We start from the raw sequence: 22,936 nt of genomic DNA, 5'->3' as shown, positions 1-22,936 counted from the left end.
AGATTTATAGAAAAATGCAGCATCACGGGTTTTAATCAGCAAATGTATGTTAAGAAGGCACCAAGAGGGCACCACGATTCCGACGGGTAATTTGCATCACTGTAGAACCCTCACTGAGAGCAATGGTCTCCTCTCCCCCCGACGCTGCCAGAGCACGCAGCAAGCAGAAGGCACCACCCGGTGGAGCTTGCCGTCTAAACAATGTGGATTAAATGAGAAGGAGAAAAAATGGATGATTTTTTCTGATTTTTCTCTCAGGAACTCCAGCCCAATTTCCCCTCTAATGCCTTTCCCGGGTGAATATAATGGGTACTCAAACCCTTCTTTGCAGTACTGAGTCCTTGGTAGTTTTTTTTTTTTGTGCTTTTCTTCTGAACTCTCAAAAAACAGCACTGAGGAGGCAGCCCCCTAAAATCCTCCCAGACTGTGGGACCCACCTGTCGGTATCATGGTTAGGTTAATTTTGCACAGATGCAAAAGCACAGAGAGCATGATTTCAGCATGGTGCCTTGTTTTGTATTCACCTTGGATTTACACTGAATTAATCAACTAAACTCATCATTTCAGGGGCTGCCATCAGCCAGGAGCTGCCTGGCTGTGTTCTGCCACCATTTGCCATCCCTCTGTGCGAACCCCACACTGCAGAAGCACAGAAAAGCCTCTCTCATTTTTTGTTAATGGAGAACGCCTCTGTCACAAGGACAAATGGTCCTGAGGAGATTTGGGATGAGCGGAAGAAGACCCTATTTCTGAGGTAAATTTCAAAGGCTTAGACATTTCTGATGGAACATGCAAAATATCCCCGTCTGTGTTGCAAGGAGAGAAGCTGCAAATGCTTTCTTACTCAGACCAACTCCAGGACTGGTAACTATTCTGGCCAGTAAAGTCCCTAAACTAAGACCAATGGAGTGTGAGGAACAGAGTGGGAACCCTTTCTTTCAGCCTTAATTCACTGTTGTTGAGGCTGGCAAAGCAGCTCAAACCCTGAAACAGGCAGCCAGGCTAGTCTGGACCAGGAACAGACCTTCTCAAGGACATACTTGTGGCAAGACTACACACACTGGTCTTTCAGCCACAAGTCCTGTTGTGTTACCCCTGGGTTTGCATCACTGTCACTGCAGCACAGCTGTTGGCAATGGACTGTGCCATTCTTGCTCAGAAGAGTTGCTGTGAAGACCACAAAGGTGACCTGGTGAAGGTGGGGCAAACTGCTTGCAAGAATTTAGCATAATGCTCATGTCAGGAGAGGCAAAGGGTCCTGACATAAAAGGGATTTCATCCAGGACCTCATTTTTCCCCCATCCCTGGTAAAGAATGGCATCCCTCTCTAGCTCCCGCTTCCTGTTATAATATCATCAAAGCAGATGGAGCTACCGTAACATCAAATACAGTGGTGTGGAGGACGGGGTGCAGGGAGGGGGTGAAAGAGACCATCCTCTTGGAAAACATGGAATGGAAGTTGATCTCAGGCCTCCCAGCCACAACCAGCAATGAATGAGGGCTGTCATGCTGGTCTCGGTGGGCTTGGAGAATGGCCTTGGGCCTCAAGGGGGATTAAAGAGACTGCATGTCCATACCTGGACAGCACTGTTTGCTGGCCTGACCTGCACACATGGGCAAGAGCTATGGACACAGGACTAGAGAGACAACACTGGGTTGGTAATTCTGGGTCGAACTATGCCATGGTGGTACTCACAGGAGCAGCGTCTGCAGTGGGAAGTGCACCAGGTTTGGTTCCTTCAGGGGTGCTTTTGCCACTGGCATTATGGGCTATGTGAGTCTCAGAAGGGGCATTTCTGGTTGAGTCTTTCATGACTCTCTGCAATTTGAGTTGCTCTGGGTTAACTTCATCCTGTGCACCAAGCTATATTTTTAAACTCTGCTAAATATTCAGAAGTGCCCCGGCACAGACAATTCTTACTCGGATTTTTTTGGCACAAGCTGAGCGAAAAGAAGCCACTTCAAAATCTCCTAACTTCTGCGCAGAGACAAGACCTATGACAGAGATTATGCTTAAGCCTACTGCCACTTAATTCTCTTGGAAGCAATGCAGTTGCAGCAGTATTGAGAAGTTCAGAGAAGCCCAGTAGCATGTCCATCATCAGCAAAACGCTTGGGCTGAGCCTCTCAGCACACATGCTGGACATCAAAATGTTATCAGCGCCCTGAGAGCCTGGTGGTCAGGGATTAGTAAACAGCCAGAGGAGCTGATAACATACTGCAAACTTTATAGCAAAGAGTGAGTTAATTCCAGGCTGTCGTTGCTACCATCTGCACTTCCAGAAAGACTTTGTCAGACATTTGGCAACCAATCCTTCTGAGCAGCAAAGGCAGCTGCCATGCCTTGCTATGAACTATGGAGCCCAGATTGTGAACTCTTTCCCACCAGCATAAATCACGCACCCGAGTCAGTGGATTTACCCTGGGACACGAGACAAAATCTGCCACTTAGTTACCAATAAAAAACACAGAATCTGATCAATTATCTTGTAAAATATCCTCTGTGTACATTACCATGCATTAAAAAAAAAGGAAACTTTTACAATCTACAGAATTCTGGAAATAGTCCTTTCTAGGCTGCATGCCTTGGCTGGAAGTATTTTTGGCCTGATTAAGAGCTTTCAAACCTGGTGATGTTCATAAAAGCAGAAGCCCTTACAAACACAGAAAGAAATTAAGATGCTGAGAGCAGTGAAAAATCTACAGCAGCAAACATGTCTTCTCAACCCCTCTGAAAAGCAGATTTGTATGATGAGTGCAGTCTGAATATATCACATCCATATTCCAACAACAAGACTCACCTTCACAAAAAACAAGAGAACTTACTTGGGAAGCAGCAACAGGCTCAGTGCTGCAGAGTCAGAGGTACACAGTCAGGCAAGGGTGAGCATTAGATCCCTGATCATTAATTCCCCTGCACATAACCCGGAAAAAATGTGTGCTCAATTTCTCTCTCACAAAATGTCTCCTTCGCTTCATATTTTTTGCATACACCAGCCTTGGCACGCAGTCAAGAAAATGTTAACATCTCTGGCAAAAATCTACAGCCCCTTCTTAACAACATGTGCAATCCATTTCTTCCAGCCCCAATAGTATTCTTCCACCCTGCTACTCCCCCACACACATGGACACTCATTTTTTTATCTGTAGGCACCTTCTCCTTCTCTTCCTCTTCTTCATACAGTGAGATGCATTCCAACTGTCTCTATTTCTCTATCTCTGTCTCACACATACGTCTTGCTGGGCAGAGAGCAAATCAGCAAATACAAGCTAGATATGGAAGCACGGAGATACAAACACAGCCACAGTCTGGACTCTGTCTTGGAGGAATTTCTAACTCGCCTGTAGGAGCGGATTTATGAGCTAGAGCATATACTTATCAGTTGAACTGCTTGAAAGCAGTTTTGCATTATCCTGGAGCTGGGCTGGGATTTATCAGAAGGAGCTAAGCCATGGGGTGTGGAAAAGAAGACTTAAGTTGCTTCTTAATAACTGAAGTCTATGAGACTCGTATAGTTTTTCCTGCAAGAAGGCATGGGTTGATATTTCGTTTTGGGATAAAAACCGAATAGAACAGGCCTGCTGGGAACGAAGGTGAAGAACATGCCATGGTACACAGGCTGTGGACCCAGCTATGCCATAGTAATGAGTGATGACGTTGTCTGTGACTGTAGTCCCCGAGGCGGCATGTATGTTCCTTCTTTTATCAACTTCTCAGTGACAGACCTTCAATCACCAGCTCAGCCAGCTAAATGAGCAACAGCTTCTCTTGCTTCTTTGCAGAGCAGGGAAGTAGAGCCAGGCACTGCCTCGTCCCTGTCACACCTTTCTGCAAGTTCCCCACTGTCCAAAAGGTGGAAAAAAAGTCTTTCCTAGCCTGGAATTTCTAGTTAGTGATTTTTTTTTTTTTTTGCTGTTAAGTGGTTCTACTTACAATGATGGAAGACAGCCTTGGCTGGAGAAGTCCCATGACACACAGACACACAATGACAATGGAGCCATGTGACAGTTTCACACGATGGCAGCAAAATGAAGACATGGATTCACACACAGCAGTCATGGAGGTGATGTGGGAAGGAGATGAAGAAAGCACAAAACAAAATGGTGATGAGCAGGGCAGCAGTGAGAACCCCCTCCCTTTTCCCTCACATCTTCTCAAGCAAAGACTAAATCAAACTGCAGCCACCGAGCACCCACAGCAACTTAGTGCAGGAACACCAGGTCAGTCTGTCCTCCAGAAAGAGCAGTCTCTCCTGCCCTGGCATGAGCACTGCACTTGCTCATCTGAGTCCTCCTCACTGATTTCTGCAAGGGGCTCCCCCTGTTATCCTGATGGCAGCAGCCAGGACCACTTGGAAGATAGCTGCAGCTTCTGCCATCTCTTTGGAGGAGGTGAGTGGGACCTAAACAGTACCCAGACATAGGCCTTGTTTTCTGAGAAGGGAATTTATTTTCTAAAATTACTGTTTCCCCCTTACATCAGGACGGTTCATTGCAGAAGACTCAGCTCCACAGTTAGCACAGAAGGTACCACTGTCTCCACTAAAATAATGATCAGTAATTAGTGAGAATGCAACAACAGCCCTTACAGGGCTGCACAGAGCACACCTCACCTTTCCCCTGGAGTCTCCTCGGGGCCATTAACATGCCCCATGCCTGCAGGGCCAGGGATGGGACCATGGAGATTCCCAGGATGTTTCCAGCAGGCAGCACTACAGCTGCAGGACAGACCACTGGATTTTAAACCAGACATACCCCCCTGCTGCACAATACCATGTCCCATCATCTTCCTTCTTCCAGAGTAGCTCCAGTGGGTAAGTGAAGACCCTCAACGTGTTAATTGAACTGTAAGGTTTGTGTCTAGCTTCCTGGAGCCCCTGCTAGGCTCTGGAGAGCCTCCTGCTCCAGCCTGCTCTGTCCTGTCCTGTCAGAGACTGGAGGGGAGTCTTTCCAGCTGAAGTGCTTTGCAGCCGATGGCCTCTCTCATCCCATTGCACACAGGGTAGGGGTCCTCAGAGAGAAGCACCTCCCACCTCCTCAGTAAGTAACCCTGAGGAAAGCAAGCTCTGAGCAGCACACACCTCACCCTGACTGCTCTGGTGCCGTGGCAGCCTGAAATGGGGGTGGAAACGGGGGCAGATGTAGTGGTGGTGGGATCTGGAAGCTGGATTACAGTGTCCGTGGAGGAAGAGGTGGGGCACATGGCGGGCTCCTCGCACAAGGCCAGGCTTCCCCATACAGTTTCTTCTGTCACCCGTGGCTGTAACACTCACGTGCTATGGGGCGGCTGGACTCTTGTGTACTCACCATCTGCCAAGTTGTTTGAGTGCCAGAAGCTACTCATGTTAAACTCCAAAAGGAAGCTGTCAAAAGAGCAAGAACAGAGGATGCTTTTTCAGCAGCCTGAAAGGATGCAGGTGTCAGGGAGATGGCCCTGTCGCCCGGCGAGTATCAGTTCTAAAATGTTTACTGCAAATTTGCTGGCAGTGGAAGTCTGATTTTTTTTTTTTTTTTATTTTTTTTTCCCCTCTCCATATGATAGAGTGTAACTCTGTATCGTGGGATCTCTACTGTGGAATATGGGAATGGGCTTTTTCCTGAAGCATATACAGTGCGAGGGGCTCGCCAGTGAAGGAAGGAATGAGTACAGCAACTCCTGAGGTTGGGAGGGGATTCAGTCACTGTGGGCCCCACCTGAGGAGCAGGCATGGATGGTCATCAGAAGCCCATACTCTGTCTACTTGGAGGTAACTACATGCCACTTTGAATTATTCTGCACCAATAGGCTCAAGTCCTCCGAGTTGGATCTTTTCCCCATCTCCCCTTCTGCACACCCAGCAAGCGGAGCAGTGGCACTTTCATCCTAATTTGAGCTTGAACTCTGATTCACCTGAGAAGTTTGAGGGGAACCCAAATCTAGAGGAGAGCCTCCCCTCTCTTCTCCCTTGCCTGTCACTCAGACCTGAGCTCCCTGGCTTGCTTCCTTCAGCCTTCTTCCCCCGTGAAAGGCAGGTGTGCATTTGCTCATCACGGGCAAAGGAGACAGGCAAGAGGACTCGGCATCAAGGATCTGCACAGGGTCCCAGGAGACCCAAGTCCTATTTCTGACTCAGGCACTTTGTACTGAGTGACTTCAGGTAAATCCCAGACCCACTCTGGGCCTCTGCCTCTCAGAATGGGAATAGTAATAGCTTTCTGTCTCCCAGGAGCAAGGCTGAGCTGAATGTCAGGAGAAGGCTGACAGCAATGCCCTACGCAGGAGCCTCCTCTTGCAGCTTTCTCAGCTCTTGCCCCCGTTGCTCTGAGCCTCCCAAACACCCCCATCTTTTGGTACTCACATGAGGAAATCACTTATCAGCCATTTCACTGCAGCTAGAAAGGCATAAATTGGCTGGAGAACAAAAGAAGAAACGAGAAATACCATAAGGACCTGGTCAGAGAATTTATAATTGTTATGCAGGACCCCACAATTCAGACCAATTCCCTCCACTGATCAGAGCTCTTGAAGACAGGCTGGAAATTCAAGGTCTGGGCATCACTGGAATTTGTTCAAAATGTTTTGATTTAAAAAGCCAGCAGAGCTGCCTTGCTACTAATAATATCTTCTCACCCCCTCCCCATCAGGTTCAGGGAGTTTATCACAAATGCACGGAGGACTTTGAAGATGTAATTGCTTGATGATTTGTCTCCAGTATGGATGACCTTCAGAGCTCAGAGCAGGAGAGAAACACAGCTAAATGGGACACCACCAGTTTAGGATGCTTTTATGTTCTGATAGCAAGTGGTGTTTCTGGGACAAGCCCAGGATTTAGTATTATCTTCCATTGATTGATTATGCTTAACTGTGCTTTCATCCAGCTTCTCCTCAAGATGGTATGGCTTCTATCATCTTCCTGCTTTTCAGCTACAAATTGGAAATCCAGCATTATCCCAGGGACAATTCATCTGCAGAGGATCCTGCTGCTTCTTTTCTTCATGGTAACCATGTCTAATTTTCATCTCTCTCATAATCATGCCCGTGTCCTCAAACCCAAAACAGATGCAGTAGTCATAGGACACAAGATAATGTTCCATTATGCTGACTGACTTATCTTCAGCCAAAATAAGTCAGCAAATAGCAAAAGGTAGAGATTATTGGGAATTTGACTGATTCTCATGTGTGTATATGAAAAACACACTTTTCCTGATTTTTTCCTTTTCAAGAGTTTTGCTAAGAGAGGAAGATGAGAGGTGAAGGCTGAATGCTCACCTTTATATTCTCTTCCCAGTTCACCTTGTTTTTGACAGCTCATATTTTGTGACAGTAATCAGAACTGGAGGATATGGTCAAGCAAATATTTTCACTACAATCACAATATTTTATCCAGCTTAAGTACAGCCACTCTGAAACAGACCTGTTGTTAAAAATGTAACATGTTGTTAAAAGAGTTAAAATCTCTGCTTAGGGTTTTGTCAACTGGTTTGAAGTGGCCTAAGTGTTGAGTAATTACTTTGTTCTGCCTGTTTAAGGCCAGGTTGGAAAAGTAGAGTGGGACTAGATTCTTGGGTTTGTATCAGCCTAAAGAGAGGTTCAATTTGGGTACTGGTAAAACTCCTCTCTCTGTTAGTTTGTTCCCTGGGCTATCACCACTCCTTCTGTTGCTCCAACTCCACTTGTACTTCCCCAAATGACTGTCAGTTTTCTCTCAGATGTTCCCTGACGCAGAGCAACTCTCCTTTTTGAGCTGCTGAGCAAAACCATGCCCTGTAAAAGGATTCTTGCTCATTTCAGCTGCTAGCTGATTCCTTGGCTTTTAGGGGAAGCCTGCCATGGTTTAGTTCCTGTCCTCTCCCCGATCCTTCCAATTTTCAGTGAGATCCTATATGCCAATTGAGATCCACATTGGAAACCACAGCCAGAGGCCACCACTGCCTCAGAAACCATTCCCACCACTTGAAAGCAAATGTCTTTTGGGGAATGTGCTGCCCCAAGGTGCTGGAGATGGCCTGGGAGAAAGCCCAGCCCAGGGAGGGCTGCATGCTGAACAGATACGTACGCTGAGCAGGGGCCGGGCGCCGCTGTGGTGGTGGTAGGGTACCTTGCACATTGCCTGGTAATCATACATGGTCACCCTGCAATCAAAACAAAACCAGTCAGCAGTCAAAAGCAAGCAATGCAACTGCCTACGGGACAGATATGTCAGCTTTTTCTAAAAAATTTCATGTGTGAAATATTTCCTGTATGAACTAAAGCGGTGACCTGCTTACACGTGTCTTTGCTGTTGGGTCAGTGCTGGATCTTGCAGAGCAAGAAATACAGGCTCTGGATTAATGCAACTGGGTCAGAAGGAAATATGTCCCTAATTTCAGAGAGTGAGTAAAGCAGGCTGTGAAGCAGAGGAATTATGATTGTAACTACCTCAGGGCCCCCTAGTTCCTGTTTTCAAGCCACTGAAACTCTGAACTCTCCTTTGACATTGGTTGGGGGAGCAGACTGAGACGAACAGAGGTATTTTTAGGAGAGAGAGAAATGTGGTCAGCCAGCTGCAATGCTGCATCTTGGGGGGCTCTCAGACAACCCTTCTGTAGAAAGGCTTTTCCGAGTGGCAGGAGGAACCGAAGCACTTTTGTACCCAAAATGGCAAGAAATGTTTCCCCTAACATCTTGCCCTGGAAAAGAAAGAGAAGCAGCTACTTTCTGGCCACACGGAGATTGGAAGTTACTGTGTCTCTCCGTGTTTTGCAGCAGGTGGAAGAGCAGGAGAGGAGGAGAAACAGTGTGTGTGGTGATGATGGCTGAGCGAGTCGGGGGAGGGGGCAGGTAGCTAAAGGAGCTCTTGTTTCTAAATAAGAGAGTCACATGCATCATCAGCATGTGCATTTTCCCCTGCTCAAGTGCTTCTCAGAGGCACCAGTATGCTCTGACCCACACACCAGCGAAGAACGAGAAGTACAGCGCAGAGATCCCCCACTTACCGCCTGAACATGCCCATGTTTAGCAGCTGGGTCATTACTGAGCCATCCACTGCACCAAAAAATTTTCCAGTCTGCAAGTACAAAAAAGGAAAAAACAGAATAAACTGACAACAGTTTAATTTTCCAAGTGCTCAAAGGCTCCAGCTGATCTAGTTTGTCTGGAGGCCTACTATCCCCAACGCCTGTTTTATAAGGAGGTAACACTGAGCTTTGTCCTTTGGCTGCCTGGAAAGCTTGAGGGAGGACTTCCCTCATCGCCAGCTGGGCATCCTGCACCATTCCTACCACGCTTGGAAATGATTTAGCCCACATAAGTCCCTGCAGCTTGTGACAGAAAAAGGCAGACTCACAAGCTGCAGAGACCCAGGCATGTTGAGTCACCGGAGGCCTGGGCTCTCCTGTGGGTTTTTGGGACTCCATGTTCTCTGGATCTGAATGCCTGAGTCCTCCATTTGAGCCCCTCAGCTAGCCAGATCACCTCTCTGCTAGCCCATAGCTTTGGAAACTTTGCTCTCCTGCTGCCCTGGGTGAACTGCCCCACCATGTATAAGTGTGATGTACAGATTTATTTAGGGAGCAAACGCAATTTTCCAATGCAGTGCTGTGCAAGCTCTGAGACTGAAGTAACCCAAACAACCCAACATGAAGCCATCCATCCCTTTAGCTTACACACTATGCACTGGCAAAGCCAGAGCTGTTGCACAGGCTCCACTCTAGCAAAAGTTGCATCTGGTAGGGCAACAGCTCCCCCATCCCACTGCGTGCCTGGACTAAAAGAGTAGCTTGTGGTCTTCTGGTCCTACTTGCGCCTTGGAGTCAGTAACCTCAAATACAGACCCAATCCCAAATCTGGGAACTGCTGCTTTAAAGACTGCTTCAAACACACAGCAATACTAGCTTTCCTGATTACTAAACCATGACAAATCTATTGCAAAAATGCTTCAAATCTGTCGAGTCCACTGCTTTGTTTGCAGGCAAGTAAATAAAATATTCATAAATAATAAAAACGCAGATATGAGCTGTCCTCTGTCTATTTTCCTGGCTCATGGATCCTGACACAGTAAATAGCTCCCATGTGTTATGGAAGCATTCACACAGTCTGGGGGGATGTTTTGCTTTCCCACTGATAGGCTAGCAGTCATTTAGCATGTATTAGCAGATGACAGATGACTTCATTTATTTGAGTGGGACATTTTCACTGAAAAAAACCTGAACCCTTAGGCAGATTTACCTAAGATCACATGGCAATCATCTAAAAGTAGTGTTACATGGTTATGAGCTTCTTCCCAACAGGCTTTAGAAGTCATTTCACTGTATAAATCAATACATAACATCAACTCTGAGCATTTGGGCTGTAATTGTCTCAGACATAGTAAAGTGTGCCTGAGCAAGCACTAACTTTTTTCACCGTCCCTGCTCTTTCAATCTGATTAGGATGGTGAAGAGGCCAGCTGCTTCCATTTAATACCAGTCTGTAGAACCAGCAGGAGCTGGAGTGGTGGGATTTAACACAGTGCAAGCTGCAGACAGTAAATGGCTCCTGCCCTGTCAAGAGATGCTGATATCTGACCGAATGTCTCCAGCTAGGATGTCATTCCTACAGGTAAAAGAATGAGGAGCTACCAGTGCAAATGAGAGTATAGCCTAGGCAGTGTGTTCAGAATAGCATCAGCAAACTGGCCTTTAACATCAAACCAGACATTCAAAGCTTGGTATTGTTTTAGGTATCCTGTGCAGGGAGTGACACAGAAAAGCATCACTTGGCAGAAACCAAAGCAGTCATGTACTGGAGCAACATTTTGCAAAGCAGCTCTCATTACAACCTGCTTCCTCCAGCGACTGCTGCTCTCCTAGGCATCCCTCTGCTGTGTTTCTCCTAAGTCCCATCTCTAGGCAAGTTTCCACAAGCCCTTGCAATGTCAGAGGTTCACAGCACAAAGCTGTGACATCCGGCATGGCACATGCTGTATCTCATCCCCCTGCACCCCTGTGACACATGCTGTGTCACATCCTCCTGCAGCTGAGAGTACAAGCACACATGCAGGCTATGCAGAGCTCAAAAGCTACATCACTGCTCACAGACATACACACACCCACCCTTTGCTGGCTCGTTGAGCAATTTACACTTTTTGTACACTCAAAAGGTGCAGACAAACAGGGTCTGCCAAATAAGCCAGGCTTTGGGAAAGCAGGCAGCCTCCCTGTTGCATGGCTCAAATGGCCCTTGCTTCTCTACAAGCTCTGCCCAGCCCTGGTGGGACCTTGGCCTTCTGGCTGCCCCCCTGCCCCCTGTCCCTGGAGTCCTGCCTGGGCAGAGCTTGCAGACAGACATACCCTGCAAAACGCCTCAGGGAGCAGTCCTAGAAAAGAGGTTTAGTGAGTCAGGGAACATCTGGATGCAGCAGGCGGAGGGAGCTCAAGACCTGTGATCCACAGCTGTGCCTACGACTGGCAACGGAAGGCGGCTAAAAACTCCGGGGTGGTCGTGGGGCCACGGCTGCAAACACTGGCCAAAACACAGAACAGAGCAGCCCTCCCTGCAGCACAGCCTGAGCCTGCCACCCACCTTCCTTCCCTCCCCTGCTCCAGATCACCTGGTCCTCTCCCTCACTCACTCCCTTCTCCTGACTCTGGGTTTTAACTCTTTGCTTCCTCTGAGCCAGATGGGCCTCAGAGTCAGGTGGGGAGATCATTAGCTCAAATTAAGAGATTATCCATTCTTCTCCAAGTAATCCTGCCAACCCCCCATTCCAATCCTCTATCCCAAAGGGCAGAGGGGAGCAGGGCCTGAGTCATGCTGTCCTCTCCCCATTCCTGAGGGAACCCGTTCACATAATCACAGAATATGCTGAGTTGGAAGAGACCCGCAAGTGGTCACTTAAGAAGGAGGTGCAGTGGGCAGTGGGCAGTGGGCAGCTCTGGGCAGGCAGTGGGCTGAATGCAACATAAAACGCCACAGTCCCAAAGAAGCAAACAGAGAGATGGAACAAAACCTCTCAGAGCCCATGGAAAGGGTCTCCAGCACCAGCTCTTGGCTTGGGGGCTGTAAGGACACAGGCACTTTGGCACCTCTCTGCTATTTTTAGCTTCCACTCTGCCCTGGGATGTAGGCATTTGGATATGAAAGCTCCTCAACTGTCTTCCTGGGGAAAGCAGGGATGTGCCTGGGTCCCTGCTGGTGCTGGAGCTGCCACAGCCTGCATGGCCCAGCAGGGTAGATGGTTTCCCTGTGCACCTTCATTCCTTGGGCATTCCATGAGCTCACTCTCACCCCAGCCAGAGGGGCAGCACAGTGTGCAGGTGGCTGCCCTTTTCCACGCTGCTGGGCTGAAACCCTAACAGCTGAGCCACTTTTGCTGGTGAGACCAGAGAGGGAGAGCAGTGAACTAGCTGACTTCTCCAGAATGGCAAAATACCCACAAAAATCCAGGTATGGGATTTTTTTTTTTGGTATTACATTAAAGGATGCACTGAGGAAAGAGTGTAGCATGGGGCAGGGAAATGATCCCATGAAGCAAAATCCAGGTCACATAGCTAGGAAAACCAGAGTATTGATTTAATGCTGCTGCTGTCTTGAATTCCCTGTAGGGTTTAATGGTGTGGACACTCCTGGTGCCACCAGGAGATAAAAGCAGCAACTGGAACAAGATAAAGAAATCAGAAGAAAAGTAGCGGTGAACCCTCTGAGGTCAGTGGAGGTAACAGCTGGAGCCTGCCAAAATGCCTGATCTTGGAGGCACGTGGATAATGTTTATAATTTACCCAAATCCATTATAATGCTATGTCTCTGCTACTCAGATTTTTCAGAGACGACCTTTTGGGAAAACCCATTTTCCATAAGACGCAGGAAAAAATACAGGGACAGAACCCAGGAGGATGGTGTTGAGTACAAACAAGAGACATAGTAGCTAAAGGGTATAGCTGTCTCCACTGATGGTCATGTCATGGGACTCAGTAAAGCACCTTTGAAAATGCCATGGGAGTCATAAGAGGAACAATCAACTCCTAAGACTATCAGCCCATCCCAGACATGCAGTAGGATCTGACCTTCCAGGGTGGGAAGCCAATACAACATTACAGCATTTCCCTCCCTTAGTTTTCAAGTTTTCTTTGCTTTGCTTTTTTTTTTTTTTTTTTTTTAGGTCACTTTCCTACAGAAGAGAGATTGGTTGTTCCTTGCAATATGTCCCCCTGGATATCTGTCTGCATCACCCCCTGCTGCCACTGTGCTGCTGATCCATTTTGCTCTGTGAGTCTCACCAGTTCCCTCCTGGCCTCCCTGAGCTCCCTGTGCTGTGCCTGTGGGATGCACCATCTCACCTTTTCCTTTTGCCAGCCTATTCTGAATATGCTAACCAACATAAGTCTAGATGAGAAACAATGGGACTCAAATAACTGATGTTTTCTGTCTAAATATCCCTCTAAAAATTCCTCTTCTTTCTTTTCTGTCCCATCTACTTTGAGATCAATGCTGCTACTTCACGCTTCACTCTTCCACCAGAACTTTTTCAACAGTCTCTTGTAAGGGACTCTCTTCGAGGCTGAACAGAACTGAAATGCAGTAGGTCACTCAGCCTCCCTTATATTTTGATTTTCTCACTTTCAAGAAGAATAGATTTTAAGTTTTCTTCCTTATAGAAGCTGTGGTGCTTGTCCCAGTCACATCTGTTGGGAGTTTTGTTACCTTAGTTTCCATTTCAAGCTGTTTGTCACATCCTGAAGAAAATAATTTCTGGGCTTGGATCTACTGCCCCTTGGAAATACCCAAACTGTATTTGTTAACTCCAGTACAGTGGCAATTTTAAAGAAAATCCACACTTCTGTCAGTAACAAAAGTGCTTCATTTCCCATTTTTTCTATAAGACCACTCTTACTACAGACTTATTGCTTTGCAGTTTATGAGACTGTTCCAACATATCGCTTTCTGACATCCAGAACTATGGGGCTTTATTATTTTGAAGGAAATAGCTGTGTGGTGAATTTATCAGAGAACAGAAAAGTATAGCTAAGCCATGTAGTGGCTGGTAGTGTTGACTTTACCCAGGCTGCACAGGATGTCACATCACAAATTGCATCCCTTCAGCTCCCTAGAAATGGTTGTGGAAACACACACCTTATTTTCATTACAATTCTGAGCCTTTTTCCATACTCCTTTCACCTCTGTGAGTCCAGTAAATTTTCCATTTTTTTAGGTTTGTTCTGGTTTCCAATTTGTCTAAAAGATTTCATCTTAATTTTTGCCTTTAGCATTTTGCTCCTACTGTTCCCTGTTTCCTTTCCTGAAGAACACCTGCTTTGACTTCAGAACCGCTCAAAAAAACTGCTCCCTTCCCATCCCCTCCCCTCCTCTTTCCTTCCCCTTCTTCTCCTTTCCCCTTCCCCTCCCCTTTCCCCTTCCCCTTCCCCCTTCCCCTTCCTCTTTCCCCTTTCTGCTTCCCCTTCCCCTTTCCCCTTCCCCTTCCCCTGGCATATCTGCCCTCTGGGACTGTCTCAGATCATCCTTCAGTAGCATTTGTGCCAAGGGAAAGGAGTCTAATTTCCTCACTTCTGATAAAGAGATATTTTGACTAGTTCCTTCCTTATCACTGCTAACTTCTTCCTCACCTAGGATGTGCTGTCACTCTGCTGGGAGGCTTCCCCCTCACTGCACAGTTGAATTTAATTACACCACAGCCACCCTTATTACACAATCGAACTGCCCTTGTTTTAACCAGCTCTGGTGGGTTATTCAGGAACAAGCAAACCCCACCCTCCTCCTTCCCTTATGCTCTCTTACCTCTTCAGGTATTTTGGAAACAAGTATAAAGCCATTGTTATCAAGGAGGAAGCAATTCAGAATCTGCAGAGATGAAAGAGAATCAATATTAAAGATGGCTTTTATTGTGTTTGTATGTACATGCTCAGGATGGGCTGGTGTGGGATTGTGATGATGGCAACAGCCTCGGCATTTCTGTGCCAGCCCCACGGCTCAGCTACCACGGGTTTTACACAATTGACTTTTCCTTCTCTGCCTCCATTTTGAGGTATTTAGTTCATGAGCTGACAGAGATTGTCTCTTGCCAGAGATGCGTGCAGGCCTAGCAGGCTGCGAGACACACTTAAGACAAGGCATCCTTCAGGAAGAAACAGAATGTTTGGAGAGCTCTTCTCTTTAATAACATGGTGTCTAATGCCTTCCATCTGTAGGTTTCAGAATTTTTTAACCACTTGTGAAATAACCCTCTCCTCACCACCGACTATCAGTGCTGATCTTATTTCTATTTTGCAGAGCAGGAAATGGAGGCACAGAATTCAGATGAAAACCCTTAGGTCTTGCAGAGAAAAAACTAGGGTGCAGAGGAAATCCTATGTGAACATTCAACAAGAAATCTCTGGTGATCCCACTCTTCAGGACAGGAGATCCTGTCCCAAATATTCCTGGGAACAAGGTTGAAGCAGTGGCTTAAACACTAAGAGAGGTGTCCAGCACACATCATGAGAGTGGCATGATAACCACTCTTTCCTGTTCATCATCATGTTGATCATCATGCTCAACATCATGTGGGATGCCAGGGAGACAGAGCAGACCTTAGAGTCACTGGCTGAACTCCCATGCCCCTGCCTTGGCCCAGCTGGCATCTCACAGCTGATGGGAAGACCTAAACTGCAAATTTTTCTCATTAGCATGAGGTCCTGCCCCAGCTGTGCAATCTCTTTCGAGAAAACAACAGGAAATACCTTTCTTTTGGGAGACAGAGATCTCCACAGAGCAGGTAGTCAATCCCACCCATCACAGATACAGAGAAGGAAGCTGGGCAACTTACATCATCCTGACAGCTGAGCGGACAGGCACCGTCGAAGGCACTGCACTGGAAAGGAAAAGCAGAGCATTAACTGTGGTGTTTAGGAAACTTTTCTGTCTGATCATGCAAGGAACCACTCTGGCATTCACACTCCCACTACCAGACACTTTACCACTGGGACTAAAGCAGGAGATGGCTCCAGTGACCCAATGGGTTGCCACTTGACTCTCTGCACACCCCAAGCTCACACAACAAGTTTTCCCTACTGGTTTGACTACAGGTTTCCCATAGGGGAGTCTCAGACCTTCAGAACCTTAAAACAATTTATTCATGGTGCAGTAACACAGAAACAGCTTGAAGTAATGCCTCTGAGGAGGGACCCTGGATGAAGTAAACCCTGGTCTTTTACAGCCCCACAGTCAATTTGTGTGATAGTCTGGAATCGTCCTGGTGTGACAGTGGCTCCTGCTGTGTCTCTGGGTGGCCAGACACCTGGCTGGCCCACAGGTCCCTGTGCCCTTTATTGTGCAAAGGGTCAGTGCCAGTTCAAGGCCTCTTGTCTTGGGCTCCCACCACCTAGAGCTCAACTTGCAGCTGCCCCCCAAGCTCCCTGCACTGAATGTATCCCTCAGCACACGGCATGATCTCATCTTACGGCCTCCCCCTTGGGACTGCTGAGATAAACGGTCTCCATAATGGCATCCCATAAAGCTCTGCAATTCAGCTGGCATTTCCTAGATAAGCTCTACAGCAGGCACAAGTACCACCCCCCAAGTTGGCCACTCGGTAGCTCTTCGTATTCTCCACTTCCCCGAGCAACATCCCCTTTGCTGAGGGCTCTGATCCTGCACCTGCCCCCCTGACATGCTTCCAGCAGTACCTATGCACTCCAAGCAGAGGTGCCACTTGTCAAGAAAGGGCAAAAGTGAAGGTTACTGTGCACCAGTGAGAAACCTGAATGCATTTCAGCATCTGTTAGTATCCAGACTAAGCGTATTTTAGATCAGGATTCTTCTCAGGCAGGGATTTTTTGCTGTTGTTGTTGCTGTTGGTTTCTTTATTCTCCAGACAGCTACTGATAAAATAGGATGTGAATGGTGCTTATGTAGCCCAAGGCACCATCCATTTGTTTCATTTAGGATTTCTGTGTACTGGACCTGACGTGTTTCACAACACTGATCTGGGTAGGAACATGAGGGGTTAAGTGGTGAGTAACAAAGCCCTTCAGGTGCTTATTGATTTCATAATTGTTTGGAGTTTGCTGTGGCTGCATGTGTCTGTCTCTTCACGTTATTTTTTAATTCTATTCTCTCCAGCAGCAGAGGGAAGAAAGCTGACATGGTGGTGCCATTTCTGTACATGGGGTCCCCTTCCTGCCAGAGGATATTTGGGGTCAGGGAAGGACACTGGCATAGCACAGAGCCTGTCTTCTCTCAGCCAGCTACCCTTTATTTTCTCAAAACCCTTAGACATAAACTCCAACCCCCTTCCTGGATGATTCTCAGTAACAAGAGGTGAATTTGCCATTTCAGACCACAACAAGACCATAACTTTCAGTTAGAATTTGTTTCTCCTCTTGAGCTTTGCAGAACAAAACCAGTAGTTTCAGTTTGCTGTCCCTCTGCTTAACTTCAGGGGAGGCTTGGAGATGCCTGAGTGCCTCAAGCCCCACGGCTTTGCGATTTCACATGTTCACACTCTGAATCCAGCTGGCTCTTTGAGGCTCTAGGGATGTTGGTTTAAGAATATTCCTTTATCCACAGCTGCAAGCACCATCTCACCCCTGCCTCATCACAAAACAGCATGTGGTTGTTTTGTTTCCCTGGATGTATTCCTAGAGGTGGCCCTGTACTTCACCCTGGTGGTTTCCTTCCTTTGGTCAGCAGATAAATGTGGCCACAACAAACCACTATAATGGCCTTGGGGGATAAAAAATACAGAGATCAGAGTTCAGAAATCAGAACAGAAACCCAGGTGAACCAGAGTGGTTTCCCATAAGCAGGGCCTGTGTCTCACAGCATCTTCCTCAGCAGCGTGAGGACCAAGTCTCACTGCTGCTGCTCTGCCAGACCTGGAAAAGTTCCAGCAGTGCCCAGTGTTGGGCTGGCCATACAGCAGCAGCACCACAGCGAGGACCTTGGTCTGACAGCACTGGCAGCTTGCAGAGTCTCTGAGGTGGGGGCAGAACTGAACCTGTGTTCCCTGATTGCTTTGAGACCACATCTGCTGCCTCGGGCACAGCTCCCTCCTCAGAGACCAGACTACCTCACAGCATCCTCCTGATGTTGGTCAGGTCTCTGTGACCCAGAGCGCTTTCAGCTTTGCCAAAGACACTTAATTACTGTGAAGACAAACACAGCCTCTGACAGGTTTAGACCACTTCCAGTGACTACAGACAGGGGACAGTGCCTATAATATGCTGGTACACAAACGACACAATTACAAAGCCAAACTGCGGCGAGGCCACGCCAGGATGCCTCCCTGTCCCCAGCTTTTGTCTACTTACATCACTGTCATTGGGCTGGGAGACGGGAGGCACAGTGTGGACATCCAGAGAGGCACAGCATGCAGTGAAGCAGGAGAGGGAGAGAGAGAGAAAACAAAATCTCTTAGTCATTCCTCTGTCAAACGGCGGTCACGTCCTGGGAAAGCATACGCACGCTCTTTTCATACCAGCACCTACCAGGGCCACAGCCTGCAGGCACGTGGCACACAGGCCTCCTTTAGATTCTTTAATAAGGCTTCTCATGAGGGCTCGTTTCTGTGAGAACTCTCTGGGTATGGCCCTCAGGAGATTTTTTTAAAATGATGCTCTCTGTTTCTGCTTCAGGATGCTCTCATATGCTTTGCAGGAGTCTTTTTAGCTCAGGTTAGATTTATGTGATCTGCCCACCTGTGAGGGTGCTCCTGCCCCCCCTCCCCAGCCAGCTCTGGGATTTTTTGTTCCCCACGTGTTCTCACTCCCAGTGAGCAGCTTCCTGCCCTTCCATCTTCTCTGTCATCCCCATGTGATGACAGTTCCCTCCCCTGACAGCAAAGAGCCGCTTCTCCTTGTGCTGCTTTAGTCCTGTCAAAATTACCCCTCCAGCAGACCTCCCTGAAAGCAAAGCCTGGGCAGAAAGCCCCTGGGTGGTAAGGGAAAGGTGTTTCACTTTTCCTGCTTTTCAGACTGGGGGGAGATGTTTTAATTATTCCACTCTAACAGTCCAGCAAGAGTGTCCAAAATTAGAACAACACCAAAAGCCTATCCTTGGAGCAAATAATTTTTATTTTGGCAAGCTGGTAGTGTATTGTTATCATTATCAAGATGATAAGAGAAGGCAGTAGGCTTTTTTTTTTTTTTTCTGCGTGCCCAAAATTGCAGATTTCCATGAGGTTTCTGAAAGGCTGAATGAGCACAAACATATTTCCACAATTAAATGTGTCATATGCAGCAGAGCTAATGCCAGGCCAGGATGCTGACACTGTCAACATGGCATTTGCAGAGCAGACTCACGGCTCACACGGCATTAGTGCCGTCAAAGGATTACAGAAATATGTGACTTCAAACTAATCTACTTCATAAATCATTTAATGTGAATTTTGCAAAAGCCCTCATCAAAATGCCGTCGTATGTGATGTAACATAGTACCGACCTTGCTGGCAAAGACCATTAAATTGTCTCTCTGCACAACTGCTGACGCTCCTACCTGTTGCATGGCCATCCAAAACTTGCGTTGGAGCAACTCCAGCTTAATTTGCACACCCACCGCTGTGGGAAACAAAAAAGAGGGGAGGATGAAGAGAAGAACGTGCAAGAGAGGAAAGACAAGTACAAGCTAGAAAAAGAGGAGTAAACATTTGCCCAAGGTGATGGCATGGAAATCACAATTGCAACCTGCTTCCAAGTGTGAAAGATAAGCATCAGGGTATCAGCACTGAGTCAGACTGCCAAGTGAGAGTCAGAGGTTTAACAAGGGCAAAGAAAAGGGGATGCTGACTGTACTGAGGTACTGAGACCTCCCTCACACTAAGCACTATGAAGCTACAAGCACATTAACAAAAAATAAAAATTCCTCCCAAGACCCCCCCCTCCCCGGATATCATGCCTTTTTCAGATTTGCCTGGCCAGAATGGATGTTTGTGATCACCCTGGCCCCAAGTCCTGCACCACGCAGCACCAATCAGAAATAAAATAGGCCAGTGTGAGGAAGCGATTAATTTGAAAACCCACCTGTCTCAAGGGGGAATCACAGAGATTTAGATTGCTCCTAAGCCACTACAAATGCACAGAATTATGAATGCCAGTTGACAGAAGGTGTGACTAGGAATAGTGATTTGTTACCCGGTCCCAGCCTAGTGCACGGCGGGCTAAGCAGAGTTCCGTGTGTGTGTGTGTGTCTCTTAATGAAGTGTGTCCTAATTTCTTGGCTTAATTTCTCTTCTATTCCCAGCATCATATTCCTGAAGTAAGGCAGGAGAAGGAACAGTGCAGGGTCTCCATAACAGAGCAACCCAGCTGTCCCTGGGTAGGTTGCCTACAAGCACATGTAACAACCAGCGCAGCCGTGCGCAGCCTGGCACGGTGATGGGGAACAACTGGGCTGTGTGTCAGCTAGTTGAATCCTAGAGCTCTGGAGGAATTACAGCCTCGAGCAGGACCTCGAAATAGAATATAAAGTGCAAGTGAGGGAGAAAAAGAAACACGGGGAGGGAGATTCTGAGCCGTTTTTGTCACAACCGCCAATATCAGGCGCTTGAAGTGATGCCGTTTCTGCAGATTTTCTCTGAATTAGAAAGAGCTTCAAAGGGGGGAACAGATCCTTTAAATCTGAATCATGCCATGTGGGTGCTTTTAAACTAACAGTATGAACTGATGCTCTAATTCAGACGGGTATGAATTAAAACTGGAGTATGCAATGGTGTATTTTCTTGACGCACGTAGAGAGACCTTAGCACCTGGCATCAGCTCTACCTTTTATACCAGTGTCCTTGTCACATTCCCACTGCTGGTACATCTTACAAAATCCCACGTATCAGAGGTGCACTTCTTAACCTGCCCCTGCCTGCTGCAAACTGAATCTGACTGCCTGTTCGTGGGGGAAAGGAATGATTTTGTAGAGCTGCATTGCCCTGAGCCTCACAGAGCACAAACCAGACAAGACAAACAGTGCAAACAAAGGAGGAAGGACAGGGCTGAGTCGAGTCTGAGCAAAGATTCATCACCTTCAGTGAGGCTACCGCAGGCATGGTTTGGCTTGGTGCCCCTGCTGACAAATCAGCAGTCCATGACAGAAGGGAAACGGTGCTGTTGCTGCTGAGTCCAATGAGGCCCACGCACCCGATTTGGGATGTAGCTTTAAATAAATTCATTGCCATCCTTCCAAACCATCTCAGGAAAGAGCCGTTCCCCTTATCACGGCAGATCACATCAATGGGGCTGAGCACTACCCAGGACACAGAGTTTTTATGAGACCTGAAGAGGAGTGAGTTACCTACATAACTAACCTTGCAATGCAGAGACTTACTCAGTGGCTCATGTTTTTTGCCAGTGGGAACATTTAGTCTCAAATTGTTCTTCCGAGGGATTTTAGCCCCTGGCTGTGAATCCTTATTTCTGCCCACAAGGTACAAACCAAACCTGGACAGAGTTGCCTGAAACACGAGGAAGAAGAAGATCTGGGGGTTTGCACAGGTGGCCAGGGGCAGGGACAGAAAGCAGAGTCTCCCAGCCCTCTTAATTCCTCTTTGCACATTGCAGGGAACCGTACTGGGGGGATTGCTTCACATTCCTGCCTGGCAGCACCACTCCTTGCCAGTTGGCATGGATTGACAGCTGCTGGCAAGAACCGTGAGAAACTTTCACACATTCAGGTGGCCTGAGGAAGACACGGGAACTGAGGAGAAACAGGCCACAAGCACCGCCCCCCCAGTGCTAGTAACAAATATTTGCCTGGGCATCTTAACGCTGTTGGTGAAGCCAAGGAGAAAGGAGGAAAGCAGCACTTCAGTCTGAGGTAAGGATGATGCTACAGTTCCGGTGAGAGGGAGAAAACTGAAATAAACCCTTATGAGCTTGTTCCACAGTATAACTGATTGTTAATGAGCCTTTCTGCTCTGGTGGCAAAAGTAAGCTGCATCAGCAGGAAGATCTGAAGTCCATGAAATGATGTGTGGCCGCTGCAGAGTCTTCAGAGAGACCACGGCTAATAGTTTTATTCCTAGTAATGTGCAAGTAACCTGTGCAACTGTAACACCCCAGCAGTGAAATAAAACACGAGGACAAGCACTGCTGAACACCTTGCACAAGCAGACATTGCTTCACTGTGTTGTGCACTACTTCCCACCAGCAGGCACCCTGCCTGCAAACCCATGGCTGCAGTGGGCTCTCTCTGGAGTTGTGCACGGAGATAAGAGCCTTCCTCTCCACCTGTTCATCCCTCCATTGAGCATGCCTGTTTCATTAGCTCATCCTCTGCTTGCCTCTCTCTTTGTCTGCATTCTCTGGCTTCTCTCTTTGATTTATCCATATGTTGTTCTCATAAGGAGATTTCCCCAAGATTTAATTCTTGGGCCTGCTGCACAACAAAAAGGCGTAACAAAGAGTCGCAAGATTACATCCTGCAGAGTGCTTATCAAGATTTACCTTGCCATTCACAACCTGTTTTCGTGGCACACAGTCCAATGGTTAAATAAAACCTGTGATTCAAACAGAAGAAGGTACCAGAGCAGCCATGCCCATACTTGTCTGTTTGCATTTTCCATTCTCTGTTTCTGAGATATTCCCATTTTCCCTCTCGAACCAGCAGCTCGAAATCTGACTTTGAGTCCTCTAAAAATTTTACTTAAAAAATAACTTCCAGGCAAATGAAAATGAACAAAAGGCTCAAACCAGCCTGTTTATGACACTGGACCTGACAGAAGAGGCAGTTCAGGAAGATAAACAAAAGAGTCATTTCTGCAAATGTGAGCTACCAAGGTCCTCAGCAAGCCAGAGGGAGGCAAGAGAGGGGTCTGATTTTGTAGGAGCCCATGGGAGAGCACAGAGGGAATCCTGACAGAGGCAGTGGGCTGGATTCAGCTGTTTACTGCACCCCTGCACCAGCAGGCTATGTCAGGGAGGGCAGGGATGCCTCTGTCACTGTGTGGATGTACCCACACCCAACACTTGCACTGGACATACAGCTGAGCACAGTCTCCCTGCTGCACACAAAATTCAG

At 47.4% G+C, this 22,936-nt stretch overlaps 1 protein-coding gene across 1 annotated transcript in view; it reads right to left on the bottom strand.

The window, feature by feature from the left end:
* Nucleotides 1-22,936, bottom strand: part of CACNA2D4 (calcium voltage-gated channel auxiliary subunit alpha2delta 4) — a 127,595-nt gene that overhangs the window by 5,624 nt on the left and 99,035 nt on the right. Inside the window, exons 28-36 of the mRNA XM_027905111.1 lie at nucleotides 19,427-19,488; nucleotides 18,244-18,258; nucleotides 15,759-15,803; nucleotides 14,732-14,794; nucleotides 8,956-9,026; nucleotides 8,037-8,112; nucleotides 6,339-6,391; nucleotides 5,308-5,363; nucleotides 3,935-3,955 (exon numbers count right to left, since the gene is read on the bottom strand). Coding sequence (XP_027760912.1) covers nucleotides 3,935-3,955; nucleotides 5,308-5,363; nucleotides 6,339-6,391; nucleotides 8,037-8,112; nucleotides 8,956-9,026; nucleotides 14,732-14,794; nucleotides 15,759-15,803; nucleotides 18,244-18,258; nucleotides 19,427-19,488 — 462 coding nt within the window. The remainder of the gene's footprint in view (nucleotides 1-3,934; nucleotides 3,956-5,307; nucleotides 5,364-6,338; nucleotides 6,392-8,036; nucleotides 8,113-8,955; nucleotides 9,027-14,731; nucleotides 14,795-15,758; nucleotides 15,804-18,243; nucleotides 18,259-19,426; nucleotides 19,489-22,936) is intronic.

The sequence above is a fragment of the Empidonax traillii genome, unplaced genomic scaffold, assembly GCF_003031625.1.
Source record: "Empidonax traillii isolate 1590-97213 ecotype Southwest subspecies unplaced genomic scaffold, ASM303162v1 scaffold25:size3598162, whole genome shotgun sequence".
Classification (NCBI taxonomy): domain Eukaryota; kingdom Metazoa; phylum Chordata; class Aves; order Passeriformes; family Tyrannidae; genus Empidonax; species Empidonax traillii.
This window is presented reverse-complemented; position numbering and strand designations above follow the sequence as displayed.